At 52.8% G+C, this 24,624-nt stretch overlaps 1 protein-coding gene across 1 annotated transcript in view; it reads left to right on the top strand.

Annotated features, from left to right (window-relative positions):
- rngtt (RNA guanylyltransferase and 5'-phosphatase) overlaps positions 1-19,339 on the top strand; it is a 62,652-nt gene extending 43,313 nt beyond the window's left edge. The window contains exons 13-16 of the mRNA XM_023810268.2: positions 6,206-6,306; positions 12,396-12,462; positions 17,217-17,343; positions 18,348-19,339. Coding sequence (XP_023666036.1) covers positions 6,206-6,306; positions 12,396-12,462; positions 17,217-17,343; positions 18,348-18,502 — 450 coding nt within the window. The 3' untranslated portion in view covers positions 18,503-19,339. The remainder of the gene's footprint in view (positions 1-6,205; positions 6,307-12,395; positions 12,463-17,216; positions 17,344-18,347) is intronic.
- The last annotated feature ends 5,285 nt before the right edge of the window (positions 19,340-24,624 follow it).

The raw sequence follows: 24,624 nt of genomic DNA, 5'->3' as shown, positions 1-24,624 counted from the left end.
CCCAGGCCTCCCGGTAGCGGGAAGCGGGCGACGACGGGATTTACACCCCAAGCTGGAAGTGCAAGATGGATCATAGCGGCTCACTTTGCTGACAGGCTTAGCTTAGCGACGCTGTGGCTTCTGTCGGTGGTTCCTGTCTCCGTGTCTCTCTGGGTGGGTATGAGGCTTATTGCACTATCCCCTCCCCACCAGGAAGACATATCCTCCATAGAGTGGCATGTCCATACATCCTTACTCAGGGACTATAATCCTGTGCTGCGTCCAGCCAAAACATGGTCACCACGGTTCAAGTCTGCCTGCCTGTGGTCCATCCCCGACTCGGGTCGGGGTGTGTGTGTGTACTTGCATGGTTTGGCCAATGGGGAGACACTGCTTGTACCAGGAGACTGGACTGTGACACATGAGCGAATGACGGGGCCACAGTTGTGGACAGGAGTGTCCACTCATCTGACGGGTGGGGGGGGGGGCTTCGGAAAATCTGTCCAGCTCTCCAGTGCCCTGCTGCTGCTCGTCAGCGTTAACTGCCAGTGATGTTTCTCTGGGGGGGGGGCCGTCTGGTGATCATTCTGGCACTTTTTTATTTGGGGGTGGGGGTTTGGTTATGTGAGAAGCTCTCCGGAGAGCCGTGATCCTGGTCCTCTGGCAGAAGGTCTGTCATCCCTGACCTCTGACCCCAACGTCACAGATCGGCCATGTTGGCAAGAAGCCTCCATCTCCATGTCATTGGCTGTATTGTACCTGCTGTCATGTCATAATGCGAGTAGCACAACTCGGATGCAGAAGGTGCATTCTGGTGCACGTGTACCACCCGGCCTGCGATTGGGCCACCTTTCTACGTCAGTGTTTCACATGCAATGTTTTTTTTTTTTTTTCCATGGATGCCTCATCTCCATCTAGCCAAAAAAAACAACAAAAGAAATTATAGAGATTAATGACGGAACAGCACGTTGCCCGGTGCAGATGGTTGGGTTGTGAATCGGCAGACATCCCAGATGGTGCTCTGTACAGTGCGAGCTCGCGCACGACTTCCCCGCTACGCCATATTCCATGCAACATTTTTAGATGCTGGAAGAGGTAGGAAGGGGACGATGGGCGGCTGATCGTTGTTTTGCTGACCCACATGAATGCAGATGACACCTCAGAAGCATCTCTCTCTGCATTTTCCAGGAGATGTGCTCGGCATACTCGTGGTTATGGAAAAAATAAGTAAGGTTTCTTTTTGTCATTCCGATGTTTGAGGTTGGAGTGTTGGGCTGCAAGGTCCCCAGATCGTCATTCGGCTATCAGCCTTTGTTTCCCAGCCTTTTTTTGTGACTGGTCCTGCAAGAAAATGGTCCCTGTTCTTCCAAATTCAAATTCCGATCCCTCCTCACTTTTATTTTCTTGTATTGCATCCAGTTAACCCACCCCCCCGCCGTGTCAGGGCTAGGAGAATCTCGTTATGTCGTGAACAGTTTTTCTTGGACGAGCGAGCTTGCCTGCCAGGGTGTGTCTGTCCGGAGGATTTCTTTCAAATCCCCCCCCCTGGCGTGCCGCGCGGATCTGCATACCAGCCGGAGCGCCGCGGGGCTTGCGTGCCCCATGCACACGGACGCGCCTCTTTCACTTCAGCTACGCGTGCAGTTTGTGCCCGCCTGTAATTAAACACTGCCACGGTTAGACAGATGGCTGGGGAAAAAATGTCCAGACCAAAATATGAAATCGCCGGTGTGTGATGATTTCTCTGTTTGGCTTCTGTTTTACCCCTTGCCCTCCCACCTTACCTGAAGGGAAGGAAGAATGCTGAATTTCACTCTAAGAAAATGTGGCAGAAAACGGCCCTGCTGTTTCAGTATGTGGCGCCCCCATCTGCCTCGAGAGTGTCCACCGCTCTTACACGGACGCACGCGAAGGAGAAACATTCCTGTATTCCTGAACTGCAACCTCCACCGAGGCGTCGCTGCGAAGGACCGTGCTGTCGCTGCGAAGGACCGTGCTGTCGCTGCGAAGGACCGTGCTGTCGCTGCGAAGGACCGTGCTGTCGCTGCGAAGGACCGTGCTGTCGCTGCGAAGGACCGTGCTGTCGCTGCGAAGGACCGTGATGTCGCTGCGAAGGACCGTGCTGTCGCTGCGAAGGACCGTGCTGTCGCTGCGAAGGACCGTGATGTCGCTGGTGGCCCCCAGGCTGACAGTGCTGGAAATGCTTAATGTTTCCCCAGAGTGTTGGTTGCTGTCATTATGAGTGTCTGAAATTACCACAGGAACATGGGGGGGGGGGGGGGGAGAAAAACTATTTAAAACCACATCTGCAGAAGTACATATTGAACAAAAAATAAATAGCAAGTAAATAAGTGTTCTGATGGTTGAGGCTTGTTCGTGACAATCTGGATACACGTTTCAGTTTAAAACTGCTGTTTGGCTTCATTAAGAATAAATGGCCGAAATAGCCAGGCCGCTCAGATCCAAAGAGATGCTGAAGATGATTGTTAGCTTGTTAAATCAGTAATAATGTACTAACACTGCAAATAATTTAACTGCAGCTGACCGTATCTTCTGTTAGGAGCATGACAGAGGCAAAATTTACCCTAATGATGTTTAACGAAGCACGGTAATTAAGCGACTGAGAAATTGTGTGCAGGCCTGCTGTGCTGTTGGAATGCTTCGGAAAAATGCAGAGCCTTAAAAATGTTACTTCAACTCGGTAAATCACTCCAGTGCAAGTAATTCTGCAGTGAAGTTGTATCAAAAAAATGTCACTGTTATGTAAATAGAGGGGCGTCGTGTCATATTTCAGCAGGAGGGGTTCAGTTGCGCTTTGCGGGGGTGTTGCCGATAGTCATACATCCCATATTGTGGAGACAGGATCTTCACACAGTGCACAGTCATCTGCAGATATTTTGGGGAGTCCGTCCTTGTTCACCAAAAGCCTCATTTCAGCTCTCGATCATCTGCAGCGACTCCGTGATGTGGTGTCACACTCTCACATTTAGGTTTTGCCGGGATGGTCATCATGAATGGAGATGTTTCCGTTATTAGTGCTGCTAACTGGTTAATACGGCTGGGCTGTTGGATGACCAGTCATATAGCACCTATGCTAAGCTGCTTGGGATGATGGTGTCCGTGGAAACGTGGTTTGAAGGTGCCGAGTCTGGCGAGTGGCTGCGAGGAGAGATATTCACTGCCAAGCCCTTGACGAGGACTCAGAATGCCTGACAGTCTGTACCGTTCTGAAGTTTCCAAGTCTGAGAGTTATACCCGCTCGTGGGTTGTTTTGCTGAACCACAGGTGCGTTTGTTTCTGGTTGCCAGAGTTGAAGTTTCTCCTCTGAAGGTCAAAGGAATCCATCGTAATGCGGCTTCGGTGTCTGCGCCTTGTGGCTCCTCTCAGCCACCGTCCCCGTCTCCCCAAGCCGCCCCTCTCGACATCACCCGCCAGCACCGGCCGCTTGTTCTCCCTTGAGAGCCCTTGTCTGTAATAATAGACCTACTGTCCCCATGCAGCTTCCGGGGTTGATGGCTGTAGCTGGCTCCTTTCCTGTAGCCGGCTCCTTTCCTGCACTCGTGGTCCCGGTTTGTGGTAGCTGACTGCCGTTTGCCGAGTTGTTGGCTGAAAAGCTCCGCCTGCGTAAAGAACGTCGTAAAAGGATAGCGCCACTTGAGCTGTAACTCATCTCGCCCTTCACGTTTTAAGACATGGGCACCCCACACTGCCGCTCCCATCCCTGAGTCACCCACATTGTTAAATTTACATGTATATGTTCGATGGCAGTTTTCTCTGTATTGGTCTTTAGTATGATCGGGGTAATTAAGTGTTTGACTCTGTTCAGAATGAGTTTGAACAAACGCTACTACCATCGTTCAGCTGGGGTCCCAAAGGTCTACAAGGCTGGTGTTGATGAGTCGTTTCCTCCCACTGTTAAAATTCTGTACTCTGCTCTTCAGTGTGTAGCTGCGATGTGGGTAATAGATGGGAAAAAAAGACACCAGGTCTCCTGGGATTTGAACTAACATCCACGAGGTTCCAGTTCCATGTTTTCGATGCCGGACTGCCTTCCTCCTGTTAAGTATTCATGCGAATTTAAATTCATGGCCGAGTTTTTATTTTGCCGGGCAGAGCCATCATTTGACATTTTGAACTGTGCTTTGAGGTGTAATGGAATGCCCGTTTTGTTGGAGCAAAGGTCTTGTTCAAACTTAAAATCAATACTAAGTTAACCTGTAAAGCCTCGTGTAATTGTTTACAGTGCCTTAGCAAGCTTGGCTGAATTCAGGATGCAGCTCACAGAACTGTTTGCCAATTACAGTAGTCAACTGCAGCGCAAACACATAACCGAAATTAACCCAGGTGGACAGAGTAGGCTTTCGTTTCACTTCGCTTTCTAAGGACAGATTTGTAGCTTTAAGAACGTTCTTCTCCCTTCGAGAAGGATCAGTGATGATCCTGTGGTTGCTAGGTTACAAATGAGATGACCTGACTGTTCCCGGTTCATTAAAATAGTACATTCTACAATAGGTGAGCCTTTCGAATCCATCATGTTCTGCAGTTTGAATAAAATATCCTTGAACAAGCTATTTCTTGTGGAATGCAATGTGAAATTCTCCAATAATCTGCTACCCTGACATGGATGGATGGATGGATGGGTTTTCCCATGGAAAAAACATTTCATGGAGCTTGCAGAATGTATAAGTGCAGGTACAAATAATGTGTAGATTGATTTACGTACCTTTCAGTATAACTGCTGTGCAGTAATCATATTTGAGTTCTTCATATTCGATATGAGCAGGATGCTGAGTGGTATTTGGACAACAAGATGTCTGCTGATTACCAATCCTGAAGGCTGCCAGTTTCCAATTACAGTTTCATCCTGTCCCTCGGCAGGAAATATGCCCGTGTTCTGTTCTTTGGACGCACGCTGCCTATTGCAAATGGACCCAGGATAAGTGAGAAGCACACTGTCCCTCGCCAGGTCCTCAATGAAGAAAAAACCTTTTTGTATTTTAGCACCTTTCGAAGGAACCATCAAGAGAACTTCAGTGCCCCTTCCTGTTCCCTGTAGGGTTCAGACAGTGCCCGGAGTGCCCCTTCCTGTTCCCTGTAGGGTTCAGACAGTGCCCGGAGTGCCCCTTCCTGTTCCCTGTAGGGTTCAGACAGTGCCCGCAGTGCCCCTTCCTGTTCCCTGTAGGGTTCAGACAGTGCCCGGAGTGCCCCTTCCTGTTCCCTGTAGGGTTCAGACTGCCCGCAGTGCCCCTTCCTGTTCCCTGTAGGGTTCAGACAGTGCCCGCAGTGCCCCTTCCTGGTCCCTGTAGGGTTCAGACAGTGCCCGCAGTGCCCCTTCCTGTTCCCTGTAGGGTTCAGACAGTGCCCCTTCCTGGTCCATGTAGGGTTCAGACAGTGCCCGCAGTGCCCCTACCTGGTCCATGTAGGGTTCAGACAGTGCCCGCAGTGCCCCTTCCTGTTCCCTGTAGGGTTCAGACAGTGCCCCTTCCTGGTCCATGTAGGGTTCAGACAGTGCCCGCAGTGCCCCTACCTGGTCCATGTAGGGTTCAGACAGTGCCCGCAGTGCCCCTTCCTGGTCCCTGTAGGGTTCAGACAGTGCCCGCAGTGCCCCTTCCTGTTCCCTTAGGGTTCAGACAGTGCCCGCAGTGCCCCTTCCTGGTCCCTGTAGGGTTCAGACAGTGCCCGCAGTGCCCCTTCCTGTTCCCTGTAGGGTTCAGACAGTGCCCGCAGTGCCCCTTCCTGTTCCCTGTAGGGTTCAGACAGTGCCCGCAGTGCCCCTTCCTGTTCCCTGTAGGGTTCAGACAGTGCCCGCAGTGCCCCTTCCTGTTCCCTGTAGGGTTCAGACAGTGCCCGCAGTGCCCCTTCCTGTTCCCTGTAGGGTTCAGACAGTGCCCGCAGTGCCCCTTCCTGTTCCCTGTAGGGTTCAGACAGTGCCCGCAGTGCCCCTTCCTGTTCCCTGTAGGGTTCCGACAGTGCCCGCAGTGCCCCTTCCTGTTCCCTGTAGGGTTCAGACAGTGCCCGCAGTGCCCCTTCCTGGTCCCTGTAGGGTTCAGACAGTGCCCGCAGTGCCCCTTCCTGGTCCCTGTAGGGTTCAGACAGTGCCCGCAGTGCCCCTTCCTGGTCCCTGTAGGGTTCAGACAGTGCCCGCAGTGCCCCTTCCTGTTCCCTGTAGGGTTCCGACAGTGCCCGGAGTGCCGTGTGCTGAGCATGTTCCCCAATCTCTCCGCAGAAATACCGGCCCGGGAGGTGTGACGACATCCTCAAGTGGAAGCCTCCGAGCCACAACTCTGTGGACTTCCGGCTGAAGATCGCCAAGATCGGAGGGGAGGGGTGAGTCAGCCTGAGGGATGCGTCCCGATCACAGCCCTGTCCCCAGAATGACGTCCCAAATGTGATTCGCAGGTGTGACGGAGCCCCCGAATCGGCCCTGTGATTTAGATTTCTGATTGTAAGGAACCTGTTTCCCCCAGAAGATGGCCCTGTGTGTCACTCTCAGACAGTTTTAATTTGATGGACGAAGCGGCGCTCTCCTGAGCCTTCGGGCCGTGTTGTGCGTCCCTATGATTTCATTTGCAGAGAATGAGGTTTAATAACCCACGCAGACCTGTCTGTGTCTTTTATTTCAGTCAGGCCTGCATTTCAGCATGTGAGATAAAGGCATTTAAGAAACTGAGGTCTGGTTACCATTGTCCTCAGGCTCAGTGGAAACACTGGTCACAAAAGTGACGACCATTGTCAATTGTAGCTAACGGAGTCATGCCCCCCCGCCCTATAATCATCCATTCATTAATTTACCCAAAGATTAGTTGACATTCAGACTTGTTAGCTTTCTGATCAATCTTTTTTCTGCTAACCAAAAGCCTCGTGCTGTTTCCATTGTTTCCGTAACCATTAGCGCTGCACATGCTAACATGTCATGTGCTTCCCATCTGGAGGGAGATGGCAAGTTAGCAGAGTTATTAATGACAGCAGGCTAACGTGTACGCTACCTTCACGAAGTGTCTGAATGTTTTGCGTATTGTGTTTCTTGCATTGCCGCATCTTATTCATGCGCCAATCTAACCAGTCGTGTTAAAATTTTCATTGCATGCAGCCCCCACTTCTCGTGGCTATGCTTTGGCTCAGCCGTGGCTCTGGTCGCTGAACGTTTTAAAGCATTTCATCGTGGTTTTCTGCTAGCATATTTCTGCTAGTGCGCTGGTTATATAAGCAATGCCTTGAATAGCTTTCTTTGAGGAATGCTATAAAATAACAGCGTAACATTGAATTGGATATAATAGGTGTCCTTGATGGGTGAAACCTTTGCAGCTCTTTCCGCGCATGGGGATGAAAGGCGTAATATTTTAATTAATCTGGTTTTCAGTCTGTGTTGCGGAGCAGTCGCTCCGCATGAAGCAGGTCCACATCCTGGTTCGCCTTTCACTCTGGTGCCCCGGGGGTCTGTCTCTGCCAGTGTGTCGCTTGGGTCCAGCCTAAAGATCTATTGTGTTCCTACCGCACAGCCCCCCCCCCCCCGACCCTGCGGCACTTCCACCCGCCTGTCATTTTGAAGGTCCCCCCCCCCCCCTTCCTGTGGTTGCTGCAGCTGGTGGTCTCTCGCTCTGACCCTAGGGGCTGTCTGTTATGTCTGAGGCCAGAGCGCCTTATTAGACTGGGCCGGGTCGGGATGTGGAGGTGGTACCGGTAATGACCCGAGGTGCCCCCCCCGGGCCCAGGCAGCCCCCCCATCTCCCAGCCGACACGCTTCTCTCTCTCTCTTCACACTCGCCTTTGCCTGCCCATCCCACGATCCTTTACTGCTGTATTTCTGTTTTCCTGACTTAAACACCCAGCCGTGATCAGGGTCCTGAGTACCTGTCACTGTCGATCCGTCCCCCTGCCCGTTTGACGGGACCCATTGTGGGACTGTCATGGCGAGTCACCTTGTGTCTCCGTGGAAACGGCCTCAGATCTGAAGTTACCTCTCTGTTTAAAGGGCTGTACTGTGTTGTTTACCTGTCTTGTCTCTTCCTCCATTGTTGCTTGTCAGCGAGCTCTACGCCATGCCTGGAGCAGTAGGCGGGCTATAAAGCTTTTTCCTGACTTTCTTCCTTCCCTCATTCCGAGCCCTATGTTCTTTCGCGACTTTTTCCTCCTTCCCTCGTTTGGGGCTGTACGATATTTCACGAATTTCTTCCTTCCCTCCTTCCAAGCCCTACACTGTTTCGTGACTTTATTCCTTCCTTCGTTCCGGGCCCTGCGCTCTTTTGCGACTTTATTCCTTCCCTTGTTCTGAGCCCTGCGCTCTTTCACGACTTTATTCCTTCCCTCGTTCCGGGCCCTACGCTCTTTCACGACTATATTCCTTCCCTCATTCGGAGCACTGCGCTCTTTCGTGACTTTATTCCAATCCCTCGTTCCTTCCTCCCCATGGAGGCTTTATGGTGTTGAAGGCTGCATCTGAGCCCTGAGGTGATGTGTCTGTAAACCATGAAAGCCCTGCCTTTATTGCTGGGGGGTTTCCAGCTTCCTCCCCCAGCACAGCACAGCGCTGCATGAGGCCTGCCCTTCGCAGCAGGCCTCTGCTATGTGGCTGTGTGTTTTCCGCTCTAAGACCCAGGTCCCATCCATCGATCTGCAGTCTGGTGTCACACTGCAGCTTTCAGCTCAGTGTTGTAGACGTCGGCACCTACGAACTGTCTCCAGTGGGCTAAAGGGACAGGACCCAGGAAATGAAATCGTTCCAGTAAATTAAATATGCTGACCTGCATTTATTCATTAGCAAATAGTGAATTCACTTAATTCTAGTATTTATCTGAGGTTGATCTTCAAGCTTTTACTATGTGATTTGAGATCTGAGTTTCATTTCCAATGAGCCAACAGTTCTGTATGAGTAAAACAAACAGGACCTTTTCTATTAAGTTTACATTACATTTTTTAATTCCAGTTTAGTATTAAATAGCGTCTGGGGTTAAGAACTGGGTCTCACTGTGGTTGGCAGCTGTTTGCAGAGTTGGCTATCCTTTTATAAAGACCCGGGGTGTTTATCGATACGCGTACTTGGTCATTTTTGTGTTCTCGTGTACTTGTTTGACGTCATCTTCCATCACCAAAGTACAGTTCCAATACTCAAGCATGGAAGTACGGAGTACAGTAAAAATCTCCGGATATCATTCTTGCCCAGTGCCAAATATCACAGATGCATTGGTTGCACCCTCACCAAATGGAACATTGAATCAATGAATGAGTGTTAAATATATATATAGCACTTTTTAACACAATCTAAGCGCCCCCACCTGGATGATGCAATGGCAGCCATTCAGCACCAGTACACTCACCGCACAGTAGCTAAGGTGGTGAAGGGGAAGGAGAGAATTCACCAGTTAGATATAGGGGATGATTAGTGGGCAATCTTATCCAGGGCATCGGGGGACCACACCTACACGAAAGATGCCCAGGGACCCTTTGTGACCTCAGAGAAGAGTCAGGACCTCGGTTTCACATCTCATCCAAAAGACGGCACCATTTTCACAGCACAGTGTCGCTGTCACTGCACTGGGGCATTGGGATTCACACAGACCACAGAATGGGCTACCCTGTCACTGCACTGGGGCATTGGGATTCACACAGACCACAGAATGGGCTACCCTGTCACTGCACTGGGGCATTGGGATTCACACAGACCACAGAATGGGCTACCCTGTCACTGCACTGGGGCATTGGGATTCACACAGACCACAGAATGGGCTACCCTGTCACTGCACTGGGGCATTGGGATTCACACAGACCACAGAATGGGCTACCCTGTCACTGCACTGGGGCATTGGGATTCACACAGACCACAGAATGGGCTACCCTGTCAGCCACACCAACACCTCTTCCAATCCCATGATTCAGTGCATCCCAAGTTCATTCTTTAGAGGTAGGTTAGCAAGTACGCTCTGGCCAAGAAGAGAGGTACGTTCTTTGCGTTCTTGGTATTGATAAACACCTCCTTAAATTAACCTTCCTTTGGTCATGTGACATTGGTTGGTCAGGTGATGTGGGTTGTCATCTGACGTGGGTAGACAGTCCTTCCTTCTTGGTAGGGCTTCACGTCGAATCTGAGACATACGTTTTGGCTTAATTGTGAAATCATGAGGGGCGAAACTGGCCCCGTTGCCGTGGCGGGTATCTTAAAGGGGGCGCTCTCTCCCAGGCAGAGCACAGGCTGGCAGTGATGAAGCCTGGAAGACCCACTGTTTAGCCTGCTCTCTTTGGGGTGGGGGTGGGGTCTGACCCCCAGGCAGCGAGCCCTGGTCCCTCTGTCGCATTCAGCATGCGGATGTCAACGAGCCCTGTTCCCTCTGTCACATTCAGCATGCGGATGTCAGCGAGCCCTGTTCCCTCTGTCGCATTCAGCATGCGGATGTCAGCGAGCCCTGTTCCCTCTGTCGCATTCAGCATGCGGATGTCAGCGAGCCCTGTTCCCTCTGTCGCATTCAGCATGCGGATGTCAGCGAGCCCTGTTCCCTCTGTCGCATTCAGCATGCGGATGTCAGCGAGCCCTGTTCCCTCTGTCGCATTCAGCATGCGGATGTCAGCGAGCCCTGTTCCCTCTGTCGCATTCAGCATGCGGATGTCAGCGAGCCCTGTTCCCTCTGTCGCATTCAGCATGCGGATGTCAGCGAGCCCTGTTCCCTCTGTCGCATTCAGCATGCGGATGTCAGCGAGCCCTGTTCCCTCTGTCGCATTCAGCATGCGGATGTCAGCGAGCCCTGTTCCCTCTGCAGCTCCCAACCTACCCACCATTCAACTTTTTAAAATATTGTTTTGAATGTTGGCAGAATCCACCCGCATGCCTAGTGCCCTCTCTGCTATTATGGTACCCAGACGTAGGCGGTCAGATCTCGGCGTGAATAGCAGCTGTGGGGGCCCCGCGTGACATCAGAGTGGCGGCCAGGCCCAGGCCCGTGAAATCAGGTCACCACAGATCGCCCAGAGGACCGTCTGGAGGTGCGGCAGCTGGTCCAGATGCTGAAGCGGAACGAGTCCATCTCCTCCGCTTGGTGTCAGGATCCAGGCAGTAAATCCAGTCTGTTTGGTTCCTGTGCGAAGAACGAGGGCGTGAATTCATGGGGGGGGGGTCTGGTGTTAGGAAGGAGCAGGCTGTGCTGAGCTGGTTAAGTGCTTAACACGCTCAGGATCAAATCCGCTGAAGGCTACCTGAGGACTTGCGGAAACGTAGTCTTCGAATTGGGGGGTGCAGATTGGGTTAAGGTCCCACGCCCCAGCTGCTGTATGGAGCGATCTTGGCTTTGAGTCACAGTGCCTCCATATTATTTATTAACCTGTTTATCTTAAGGGGAGCCTTGGCACTATGGTGGCTCCGCCCCCCCCCCCCCCGCCCCCCACCCCTCTCTCTCTCTCTCTCTCTCTCCCTCCCTCTCTCCAGTTATTAGGGAGAAAGGGGAACCCCGCCTTAATTATTACCCATCAGTACCCCTGAGGGACTCTGCCCCGGGTGAGCGACTGGCAGCCGTCTGCCGTCGAAGTGTCAGGCCGACATTAACCTCCGCTTGTCGACATTTGTGACGGGTTCGCCCACGACAATTAAACCGGGGGTGTGTTGACGACCCCTGATGCTGCCTGCCAGAGACATGGGAGCGCCAAGGCCCGGTGGGGCCCTAGGGTAGCCGCCCCCTCACCGTAACGCTAGGGCGCGTTTCCATCCACCTGTTTTCTGCTTTTCGAACTTGCAAACTGAAAAACCGTCAGTGGAAACACACTGGAGTGCAAAACGAAATAGCTTCAAATGTTTTTATGCTCACTCGAGGTGCTTCTCGTGGCAAGGTGAAAAAAAAAGTAATTCACAAATCTACAGTAGAAACATCCATCCATCCATTTTCTATAACCACATGCCCTGCGCAGGGTCGCAGACGTCCGGAGGTCATCCCGAAAATGGGTGCAAGACGGGAAACGACCCAGTATGGAGCACCATGGCAGCAATGGAAACGATCAATCGGTACATATACAGAACATGGTAATTTAGTCCTTCTCGAGCTCTGGTTCTCAACATGTTTAGCCTCAAGACCCACGTTATTCCTTTGTCAGTGAGTCACGACCCAAAAACTGGAGGATGTGCTAAAAGTTGTCGATCAACGGCGTTGTGTTCAGCAGTAATTATCAGTTTCACTTCTGGAGTAAATGGTGCCCTTTTCTGTCCCTCGGCATCTTTTACCTTGAATGTAGCGACGCTGGTTCACACACAAACCCCCGGCGAGACCCTGGAGATTCGTTTATCGCTAATGACCTCGGTGCCACAGCTGCTCTCAGGAGGCTTTCGCCGGCTAATCGGCAAACGTGCCTGGGCTGCGTGTCCCTGGCCCCCGGCCCCCGGCCCCCCGTGCTGTTCCAGGGCTCTCAGGAAGCCGCCTGAACGCGCATGTCTGTCTCCGCAGGTTGCTCACGAAGACCGTGGGGTTGCTGTACGTCGGCGGCTACGAAAGGCCCTTCTCCCAGATGAAGGTGAGACCGCACTGCCCGTCTCTCTGACGTCCTCCAGGCTGGTATCTCTGTGGCCTGTTGCCATTTGGAAAAACCAGATGGTGCTTAAGACCCATGATGAAGAAGAGGTCCTGCTGCGCTCATTCCCATAAGCCATTTGGGCAGGATGTTTTGGTTGTTTCGCCCGCGTGTTAGATGTGTGGAGGCTCAGGATGTGTTTGAGTGCTGCTGCTGCGTGCGGTGGCCCGTATGGTTGTGGCATGAAGAAGCGCATTGCTAATGGCCTTCTGTAAGCGGGCAGCGGGCACCTCGCTGTCGTTTCAGCAGCCGGTTTGGTCTCCCCATCTCAGCATCTCATTCCCCTTTTTGTTCTCTCACTAGATGCTCTATAACCCCCATTTTTGTTTTCTTTATCAGGTGTCATTAACGGTCTAAATCCAGCCGGCGACTCTTATGTTTTCGTGACGGTCGTGCTGGACGCTGAAACATCCTGCTACCCGAATGGGCACATGGGCACTCGCTCGGTCTAGAGGATGACGTGCCTGATGGTGACGCCGTCTCAGCCCAGCCCTGGGCTCCTCCCCCTCGCAGGCAGCCATACATACATTGGCGAGCATGAGAAACACGGCTCCCTCTCTACCCCAGCTCAGGTTTACAGTCTGCCCTGTAAATCTGGTTCTTTATGGCACCAGGGGACGCATTTAGCACAGTGCGTAAGTCCGGTCCGTGTCTGCGGGACAATAGAGATGTTTGCAGGCTGAAGCAGGCCCAATCCATAATTCTTCCTGTTATCTCGCTGCCAGAACACTGATTTCATATTGGTCACGTTCTCAAGGAAGACCTTAAATGTCATCTTGGGAGGTTTGGGTTTGTTTATATCCACAAATCTAGTTAACCTGACTGTGGAGGTCGGTTACGCTGTAAATTGAGCATGTGCCGCTCTGATCAAGGTTAAATCCGAGCCTTTATGAGCCCTCTTCACAGGGTATGTGGGGTTTTTTGTTTATGACGGATGGTATCTAAGGCCCCCTTGCCTGGACTTAGTAACACACTCACATCCCTGTGTGTGATGGATGGAGGGGACTGGAGAATCCCAACTGGAAATGAGCGTCATTAATGGTGACGTGAGTGTTTGGGAAGGGGGCGCTCTGTTGTCTGGCAGATGCCCTCGGGGTGTTGATGACACTCGGGTCATTTTTGTCACTGCACAGTGGGCGGAGCCTTTGTGATCCTGACAGCATCGTGGACCATCTTCTCCATGAAGCATAGTGGTTGTGATTAATAACGGGCAGTGTTGTGCCGTCAGAACCAGGAACGTCCAGACTGGGGGCCCTCCGCTGTGGGTGAAGACCAAACTCATTAATGCATGATGAATGGCATGTGAGTGGAGGCACAAACAGTGCATTCTGGGTCTCTGTGTCCCTGTCACATGATTTGGTGGCCCAGATTAAGTGGTGGTTCTGGCCAGTGTGGTGTAGGCCGAAGTGGCATTGGGAGGCGAGGCCTTGGAAGGCATGGCATTGGGTGCGGCGGCGTTGGCCTTGGCTGGAGTGACTCTGGGACCCGCCGTATTGACCATGGCTTAGGGAGGTGTGGCACTGGCCGGCGTGGTGTTACCCAGTGTGGCTTAGGGAGGCGTGGCACTGGCCGGTGTGGTGTTAGCCAGTGTGGCTTATGGAGGCGTGGCACTGACCGGTGTGGTGTTACCCAGTGTGGCTTAGGGAGGCGTGGCACTGGCCGGTGTGGTGTTAACCAGTGTGGCTTATGGAGGCGTGGCACTGGCCGGCGTGGTGTTAGCCAGTGTGGCTTAGGGAGGCGTGGCACTGGCCGGCGTGGTGTTAGCCAGTGTGGCTTTGGCAGGCGTGGCACTGGCCGACGTGGTGTTAGCCAGTGTGGCTTATGGAGGTGTGGCACTGGCCGGCGTGGTGTTAGCCAGTGTGGCTTTGGGAGGCGTGGCACTGGCCGGCGTGGTGTTAGCCAGTGTGGCTTAGGGAGGCGTGGCACTGGCCGGCGTGGTGTTAGCCAGTGTGGCTTATGGAGGCGTGGCACTGGCCGGCGTGGTGTTAGCCAGTGTGGCTTAGGGAGGCGTGGCACTGGCCGGCGTGGTGTTAGCCAGTGTGGCTTTGGCAGGCGTGGCACTGGCCGACGTGGTGTTAGCCAGTGTGGCTTATGGAGGTGTGGCACTGGCCGGCGTGGTGTTAGCCAGTGTGGCTTTGGGAGGCGTGGCACTGGCCGGCGTGGTGTTAGCCAGTGTGGCTTTGGGAGGCGTGGCACTGACCGGCGTGGTGTTAGCCAGTGTGGCTTTGGGAGGCGTGGCACTGACCGGCGTGGTGTTAGCCAGTGTGGCTTATGGAGGCGTGGCACTGGCCGGCGTGGTGTTAGCCAGTGTGGCTTATGGAGGCGTGGCACTGACCGGTGTGGTGTTAGCCAGTGTGGCTTATGGAGGCGTGGCACTGGCCGGTGTGGTGTTAGCCAGTGTGGCTTATGGAGGCGTGGCACTGACCGGTGTGGTGTTAGCCAGTGTGGCTTATGGAGGCGTGGCACTGACCGGTGTGGTGTTAGCCAGTGTGGCTTATGGAGGCGTGGCACTGACCGGTGTGGTGTTAGCCAGTGTGGCTTATGGAGGCGTGGCACTGACCGGTGTGGTGTTAGCCAGTGTGGCTTATGGAGGTGTGGCACTGGCCGGCGTGGTGTTAGCCAGTGTGGCTTTGGGAGGCGTGGCACTGACCGGCGTGGTGTTAGCCAGTGTGGCTTAGGGAGGCGTGATGCTGGCGTGGCGTTTGCCGGCATGCCTTTGGGGTGCCAGCTTGGCGTTGGCTGGCATGCCATTGGGCGCTGTGGTGTTTGCTGGTGTGGCATTGCCAGGCTCTTCACGCACGCTGACTGCCTGTGGCGTCTGTGGGTGGCTGTAGTCACCTTGTTGGGCAGAGTGACGTTTTAAAATATAAGAAGCAAGGTGCCTGTTAGAGCCGGGGACCCCTGGGATGGTGCCGCACGGCATCTGTGTCCTCTGCCTCTCTGCCTCCTCCGCCTCTGTGCCTCCTCCATCTCGTGTCTGTCTACTAGGCCTTACTGCCTCTTCTGCCCTGCTGCCTCTTCTTCAGCCTCGCCTCCTCCTACTCAGCCTCACTGCCTCCTCAGCTTCACCTCCTTCTATTCGGCCTCACTGCCTCCTCAGCTTCACCTCCTCCTACTCAGCCTCACTGACTCCTCAGCCTCACCTCCTGCTCAGCCTCAGTTTCCTCCCACGTGGAAGCAGTGCGCTCCTCTACCTTGGGAAATGGAAGCGGGGGGTGGATCTTGTATGACATGGTCTCTTGCTCACCCTGGATCCATAAGTCGCCCCTTGCAGCTCTGGTCTTACTGCAGCGTCTTTTATAAACGTACCGTGAGCCCCCAGCCTGCTTCAGTGCCCCCCCCAACTCCCACGCTCCGTTCCCCCGACCCCCTATACTGGTTCATTCGGTAACCCCCCCCCCCCCCCACCTCTTGAGCGTCAGAGAGACTCACTGTTGAGGTGGAATAAACAGGACGCCGGTTCTGGGAACTGTTCCGCCTCATCCATAACAAAGGCAAAGGTGCCCCGTCAGTCTGACGCCGGGTGGAGAACAGACCTCTTCTGCAGATCTAAGGGGCCACACTGAGCTACGCCGAGTGGCTCACGGAGCTTCTCTCGCTCCTGTGTTTGTAGAGATGTGTAGTAATGGCTTCTATTTTTATCATGCCATCAATGTCACGCCAGAAAGTTCTCAAACCTTCCGGCAAGTTATTTTTCTGTGTACTGTAAGTGGGATACGTCCTGTAACACTGGCTTTCTGGCGGTTGGGTTGCCGACTGACCACCACGAGGCAGCTGGCTACCCAACCATTGGCTGTAATCAAACGAATTCGGCTGGGTTATGTTCCATGTGTCACACAGCCTCTCTGATGCATACAGCCTCTCTGATGGAAGACAGGGGGCAGAGCGGCGCAAAACAAACTCTCCTGCTGGCCCCCGTGGCCCCGGAGTGTCACCCCCATTGAGGTAACGTGGGTTTTTGGAAGACGCCCGTTCTGGTGTGCCCCTCTGCGGCCCGGGGTCTATACTGTGGAAGAATATAAGCAGGCTGAATCAAAACTAATCCCTGTTGTCAGATATACACTCCTAGTGCCTCCTCTGCAGTCAGGAGCGGGGAAACGTGTCTGGGTTTCTAAAAACCCTGCACGCACTCAAAGACGGCCTGATTCCCCCCACTGAGATAGAGGCCCTTCAGTCAGTCTCTGCCCTCCTCCTCCTGATCGTCGATGAGGTTCAGCTCCTAGGTCTTTACTGTTGTTCTGCTCCTAGAGTCGGCACCTGGGAGCTGGGCCAGTTGTCTACCTGGCCTCCAGCCACTAGGGGCAGTGTTGTCTGGAGACGGATCCCATTGCTTCATTTTGGGAGGGAGAGAAAATAAATCTCCTTTTCCCATGAGGACAGAGGGAGAGATAATACGTCCTGTGTAATGAATCTGTTTATTGTGGACATCTGGAAGCCTGCAGGCATCTTTAATGACAGTGCTAGCTGTGCTCGGTGACTTTGCCGTATCTGTAGCAGAACCACACTGTTCCCCAGTACCCCCTCATGGGGGCGCTCCCTGCCATCAGTTTGGGTCACGGGGCCCCAGGCCGAGCGGCTCTCAGGTGGGGTCACGGGGTCATCGTGGATGGGCCCGGCCAGCTCACCTGCGCAAACCTCAAGCTTACACTTCGAACTGTCGATGCACCTTTGAGAAACATCGCCCCCTATCTGCGCAGGTGACAAAGGAGCTGAAGCAGTACGACAACAAGATCATCGAGTGCAAGTACGCGGCTGAAGAGGGCTGGGTCTTCATGCGGCAGAGAATAGACAAGAGCTTCCCCAACTCCTACGACACAGCCATGGGTGAGGACCCGGGGAATGCCCGTGACATGCCTGAGAATCACATGACGTGTGTGTGTGTGTGTGTGTCCTTCTCTGCACCTCCTGTGTGTCTGTCTGTGTGTGCAAAAGGGAAAAATTACTTCCATCTTAACACTTTTACTTTCTTCCTGCATTCCCCATTCCTCACCTTGAAGGGTCAGTGCCGATAACCTTTCAGTCCCAGACTTGGTCCTGGCGGTGCTGAATTGAGCATGTGCTTATCCTGGCATGTTTTCTGTCCAGGGCGGGGCTCTCGCAGGCCCCCTAAAAACGATTTCTGTCATTCGTTTCCCGTCTGTGGCGCTCCGATCCCCGCCTAACCTGAGGAGAGAGAGAGAGAGAGAGAGAGAGAGAGATTTTCAGGAGGGGGGGCATGTCAAGCCGTCGATACCGATTACTGCTGCCTGGAGCTCTTTATATTGTCGCGTTTGTTTAACTGGCCCCCGCTTCGCCGCTCCTCTGAAAGGCTTTTAGCAAGGCGTCTGCACTTACATTTTCTGGTAAGAGGGGAAGGCTGAGGTTTCCTGGTATCTGGTTACATTCTCACCGCTGATTCGCGCTTTTTGTTTGTTTTTTTTCCCCTATGCAATTGCGCCCTCGCACTTGGCATTCGGCTGGGTGTCTTTATTACAGGGGTGGGCAGTCTTACCCAGAAAGAGCCGCTGTGCATGCGGGTTTCACTGTAACTCCCTAATTAGATTATTAATTAGAGGACTGATTGGCTGAGGAGTCCTGACACCTGGGTTTGAACAGCTGACCTGCAGGTTATCCCAAACACCTGCACACACACCCGCCCTTTGCGGGTAAGATTTGCTACCCCTGCTCGTTAACACCCACATGGGGTAGTTTTTGACTGGATGCCCCCCTCCCCCCGTCGCTACTTTTCACATCGTGGCACTGGTTTTGTGCTCTGGCTCCTTATCCAGAGAGATGAGCGCCCCCTCTGGCCACCAGTGATAATTCCCTCTGCCATTTCTTTCCCACAGCTGTGTGCAACAGCATCAAGCAGCCGGTGACCAAGGAGGTGCTGTTCGAGTTTCTGGACCGACTGGGCACACAGCCGCGAAAGCACCCCCCCGACCCAGACTCACAGCTGATGCCCCCTCCACCCCCAAAGAGGCCAAACCGGGCCGTACCGTAGTACCCCAGTAAGGGGGGTACAAGTTTATGTGGAACTGTGTCATCCTCCTGTGGCAACCCCCTATCGACCCCCCACTACCCGCAAGATGGACATTTGAAGCTGGGGCCCCGACTGTGTGTGTCGGGCTCCTGGGGACCTTTGGACCTGTTAGTATGAAGTCGGCGATTTAGCCCAGTTACATTTGATGTCAACAAACCACCCTCCATGACTTGGATAATTCATATTAAATTTATTAGATTTGAACTTTTTTTTAAATTTATTTTTAATTTCTCTTTCCATCTCACCCAAAAACAGTGCTATTAGACCAGCTTAAAATGACGGCAGAATCATCTTTCTATGCAGAATGTGTGTGTTTAATAGGGATTCAGTAATGTATCATTTTACAGGGAATGAAAGGGAGAGTGTTTTGCTTGGGTTGCCCTGTATCTGCTGGGGATCTTCCCCATTAAATGATGGCACACACTTGCCATCTCAGGTCACTCGCATTGAGAAGTTTGCTCTCTCCTTCAGCGTCTGGGTCGCTGTTATCCTTCCGAAAGGAAAAAACTGATCTTTAATTTCACAGACCGGCTCTGTAACTGCTGCATGGAATTGCAAGTGTCTGGGATGTGCGTTGATCTGTGTGCGTGCTTGCATGCATGTGTGCATTTCAGTGTGCGTGCGTGCGTGCGTGCGTGCGTGCGTGTGTGTGTGTGTGTGCGCGCGCGAGTGCGCGTGTGAGATCTTGATTTGCAGTCAGCCACACTCCCCTCTTCAACGGGTCCGTCCTAATTTTGTGACATGCTGATTTGCTGGTTCTATTGTTCAATGTGACACATTAAAGTAGTACATTTCTGAGTCAGTTGTACCCCGGTGTGTCACTTCTGCCTGCTGGACTTTCCTGCAGCCCAGGTCTGCGTGTCACTGGCCGGGGTGATAGTCACCTGGCTGCCACTGTCACATTCTCTTAGAGGGTGATGTTTGCCTGTTGCACATGTTGGACTAACACTGTATTATCATAGCTGTTCCCCTGGATGTGAGTTAGTCTCCTTTCCTGTCTGCCTGTCTGTCTGTCTCTCTGTCTGCCTGAGTCTATGTCTGCCTACATGCCTGTCTGTCTCTGCCTGTCTAAGTATATATCACTGCAGCTGGGAGAAGAGTATTGAGTGGAAGGGGCAGTGTCGAGTAGGAGGGGTTTATCACAAGGGGTAGGGGGGGTTAGGGTATCAGATAAGTTATAAACCCATCCCACATTGCGCCGCCTACTCAACATTCGGCTCCTGGCTGCAGTGATATGCCTGTCTGCCTGTCTTTTTCCTCACTGTCTCTGTCTGTGTCTCTCTGTATCTCTGTCTCTGCCTGTCTTTCTCTCTGTCTTTCTCTATCTCTGCCTGTCTGTCTCTCTGTCTTTCTCTATCTCTGCCTGTCTGTCTCTCTGTCTTTCTCTATCTCTGCCTGTGTGTCTGTCTGTCTCTCTGCCTGTCTGTCTCTCACTGTCTCTGTGTCTCTCTGTATCTCTGTCTCTGCCTGTCTTTCTCTCTGTCTTTCTCTATCTCTGCCTGTCTTTCTCTCTGTCTTTCTCTATCTCTGCCTGTCTGTCTCTCTGTCTTTCTCTATCTCTGCCTGTGTGTCTGTCTGTGTGTCTGTCTGTCTGTCTCACTGTCTCTGTGTCTCTGGGCTCGCTCTCCCTCCTGCCTGCCATGTGCGAGTTATGCCACAGACCCACTTTCTCGCTGGCAGCACATCACAGCTCTGCACTGTCCATCTCAGCGTCTTCTGCCCCCTGCGTAATCCCCGCCGAAGAGCTGCTCATCCTCCACATGCAGAGCACGCCCGTTAATGCTTTCTGCACCCAGCAAGCGCCTGCGAAATCGTCTTACTCACTCGGCAAGAGAGGGAAAGATAAAGACCGTCGGCAGAAGCGGTGCTGCGCCCTGCGGAGCCGGGGGGGTCACGCCGGAGTGGCTGAGTGCAGGCGGCCCCCCGGCCCCCCGACGGGGCTGTGAACTTTCTCTGCTGTCTCTCTCACTTACTGCAGTCGTATCGCCTGCCACGGCTCTTCTGTGGAATTTAATCCAGCCTCACAAAACAGAGAAATACTGTCAGGTGGTGGGGGGTAGGGGGGGTTAACTGAGTTAAACCCCCCACCCCCCCTTTGTGTGGAAGATCCTGCCCTCTAGGAAATAGCTGGCCGTCTCAATATCAGTGGAGGAGCAGCTCAAGGATTCAGCCCCAAACCCTCGGGTCCCCTGCTGGGCTGACATCTTCCTGCAGTCCTGTGCCCCCCCCGGGATGGGATGGGATGGGATGGGATGGGGCTGGGCGGGGCCTCCAACCAGACCACCCAGTGTTTCTGCAGTGACAGCCGCCTTTCCAACCGCCCGCACTTTGATTTTTCAATTTGTTGTTCTTTTGAATAAAACATCCCCTCTAATCAGGGGCTGGCTAATTAGGTCACCGGGGACAGATTTGCATGCTGGTGTGATTTCCCTGATTATGCCATCTGAGGACACACCGGCTCTTTGTGCCATTGTCACGAGTAACGAGTATGTCCCATGTCCCCAGGTGAAAGGTCAAAGAGCTGTGCATGTACTTGGGAAAGCGCTGACTTCCATCCTGCGATTATTAATCTTTCTGCTGACAGGGACCATGTTTATTGCTTATGGAGTTTGGTCCTGAGTAACGGCCGCTGCCTTTTCCAGATGGGACTTGAATCGTGCTGCGGGATGTTTTCGCAGCGACGTACACGTAAAACAAAAAAGAGAATTGGCTGTATAGCAATAAGGGTATTTCACAAGGGCACACAACACAATAAGGGGCATTTGTGAATCGATCGAGGGAAAAACGTGTTATTTCTGTAGGAGCAGTAAAATCATGTGTTTGACAAGCAGGAAGGGGAAGAGCGATGGTGATGACCCCTCCCTGCAGTGGCAGCAACATCCTCCCAGCGTGTCGGGAGACCCTGACCTGGGGGGGGGGGGGGGAGGCGTCACAAGGAAGCCCGCAGCCCTGCCTGCAGGTCCTCATGTGGCGGCTGCAGGTGACGATCGAGGGCACATGCTTCCGTGGCATGATGGGAAATCACTGCGGGGGGGCAAAGATAATCAAAGGGAAACAAACGTGTGATGTGGTGAGCTCTGGGAGTGGCTAAATGGGGGGGGGGAGGAATAACCAGCCACATACAAGGGAAGCAGTGAGTGGGGTGAAGAGACGGAGATCATGCAGGAAAAACCCCGACCTTCACTGCTGTTTATATTACAATGACTTGCTGGTAACAACCCAACAGGGGAGTTTCCATTCGCGTGGCTTAAAGATCACATCAAGCTGCAGCTTTATGTGCGTTTCAGAGAAAGACGTCGTCAGACACCCACAGCCGCTGTCCAGGCTGGTCCTTCAAGCACTGTGACCTATTTATTTAGCATCTGCTTTTGTCCAGGCGACGTACAAGTGAGGCAAATGTCGCGTTGGCATTTAGAGACGCTTCATCTAAATACTATAAGTAAATCATTAGTGTGATTCGAGTGGTTTAACCGCCGTGTGTAGTTTACAGGTGAGTGGCGGTCTTTAGACAGGTGACGAGCCTTGTTGTCATGGTTACCCTGCCTCCGGCGAGTTCCTCTTCATCAGCCGGCTCCTTTAAACTCCCCGTCTTGGGGTAAGGTGCCCCTCCTTATAAGTTGAGGCTACTGCCACCCCCCCTCCTGCCCCTAAGGAGGAATAGATGAGCTCCGAGTCCCCTGGGTGGGGCCTGACCACTCCCATGAGACCTGCCCACCACCAGGGGGCACTGCCTTGGGGAGCCAAGTCCCTGTGCTTCAGCCGCACTCTTTATCCCAATCGGTTTCAAAGCCGCTTTGAAGCTGCCATTGATACCATGCGGCAAGCCCAGAAGGAGATGGCGAAACGGGGGGGGGGGCGGGGCGGGCATCAGAGAGGCTCCCGCTGCTCTCCGGTGACTTTCCCGGGAAAAGATCCGGCCCCCGAGCCAGGGTGAGTCACCGAGGCGACTGCGGCCATCTCCATGACGATTCGCGCCACCTATCGAGAAGCAAGCAAATTTGTTCAGAGCTGAAGTCGTCGACCCACGGCCACCTCGCGGGACTCAGACCAGTGCGGCAATTCCACATCACACAGGATGCCAGTGACACGAGTCCCCTGGAGCAGCAGGGGGCAGCCAATCGGGAGCAGGCATGATGAAAAGTAATAATCAGGCCTGTGATGAAAAGGCAGAGAAGTTGAACCCAGATTGTCACTGTTCTGACTGAGGAAATATTGTAATTTTCTGGATGAAGTACAGTAATTAAAAACCGCTGCCGAGTCCAATCTCCTCAGTATCCCAACCTGAACCTGGTGAAGACAACAGATACGAGTGATGTGTTTTTAATGATAGACATGCTCGCTGCGATTGGCTGAATTGTAGCTCCGTGCTGTTTACTGGCAGTCATGAATAAGAAGAAACAAAAATCTGTGATGTAAATCCGAAATGAAGACTGAAACACAGGGAGAGATGATTAACTCTATATTACCATCATCTGCTACGTAGGACTGTAATTCTACTATACTAGACTAAAATGAACACAGTTAAAATGTAAATTAAAAAGTTTTCTGCTTGGCCCTTTGCTCTTACAAGAGCACCACCCTGTGTCTTGCATGTGCACAAATGGGAGGAATCGCGATGCAAACATCACGTGGGGACATGCATGACCCACAGGAGGGCGGATGGACGATGGATTTCTGACAGGTAGCTGACGCAAGATGTACGCCAAGTGCTGTGTTGAATTTAAATAGCTGAGACCCCAATATCTTCTTCCAGCATCTCCCAGCCTGCGTGCCCCTCCACCCCCACACACACACACACCCCTGAAGCCCAAATGCTGGGCCACTCAGGCAGACCCCCCCGGTCCTTATCTGTCTTTACACATGTCCATCTCCTTCGGGAGACGGTCACTGTCATCGCTGGTGCTCATCTTTTGATAACAGCGCTGCTTCTGTCTTTTTAGGGTCATTTCAGGCTGTCAGAGGTTGGTTCAGTGTCGCCAAAACCCGCTTTGCAATCCGTTCCACCTTTGAATGCTTTTCGGCGAGCTTATGCTGCAGGGGAAAATAAAACTTTTCCCCTCAGATGATTCTCAGCTTTTCATTTTTCCTCGTCTTTTGGGAAAAACTGCAGTAGTCTGCTGCTCTCCTAATAGGTAACCCTGGGTGTTAGAATTGCCCCCTGTTGTTTTTCATGCCCCTTCACATGAGGGCGCTGTTCTGCAGGTAGGGCAGAAGTGTGGTAGGTGGGCTTGACGGTGCCCAGTGAGAGCTGTGTCTCATGGTGCACATCCAGGTCTGCCGTAAAGGGGAGGAAAGTGAAGACTATTCCAAAGGGGGCCGTAACAAATTTGGAACATAATTGATTTGATCTGGGTTGGGGGCTCAAAATCTCTAGTGGCACCCCCGTCCAGATCCACAATATGAAAGTGACATGGCAGGATTATGGGGCATCGTCACTGAAGGGGTACAGGGCTTCCCCAGGTGGCAGCCTGAAGGAAAACGCTCCCTGCCCTTGAGTGAGGATGAAAGCGCTTCCGCACCTCCGTGTTTCACACAGATCTGCATGCATGCCGGGTGCGGCTCTCCTGTGTCTAATCAGGTACGTGTTTAGAAGGCATTCGTGCTTGTCAGCCAGAAGTACTGATGCTCAGAGCTGCAAGGATATGCAAAGCTGGCTTGCGATTTCACGGCACGACGCATGCTTGTTTACGTTAATGCCATTTTAGGTAAATCCAAGTAAACATGCGGCTCTACGACGCCTTATGTTCCATATGGAAGTCATGCAGTTTTCTATAGAATGGGAGGCTTACTTGCATTAAAATGCACAGGTGAAATATTTATTCTCTTGTTTTAGGGCTACGATCTGACTGACATACCTGTTTCTCCGACTGCGGCTGATGCATGGGAATGGGGAACGCAGCATGGTGCTGCATTCCTGCTGCTAACGGTTCTGTTTAATGCCGTGGGCACCACAGTCCACTGCTGATCTGCTGCAAAATACCCCACCCTACTCTAATGCGGTTCAGTGCACCTCGAAATTCTTGCACTCCGCATCAGGACGTCATGTGACCCCCTCGATTCCAGATACGGCATCGTCTATCTCA

Source organism: Paramormyrops kingsleyae, chromosome 19 (assembly GCF_048594095.1).
Source record: "Paramormyrops kingsleyae isolate MSU_618 chromosome 19, PKINGS_0.4, whole genome shotgun sequence".
Lineage (NCBI taxonomy): Eukaryota > Metazoa > Chordata > Actinopteri > Osteoglossiformes > Mormyridae > Paramormyrops > Paramormyrops kingsleyae.
Note: the sequence above shows the minus strand (reverse complement) of the source record. Positions and strands in the feature narration are given on the sequence as shown.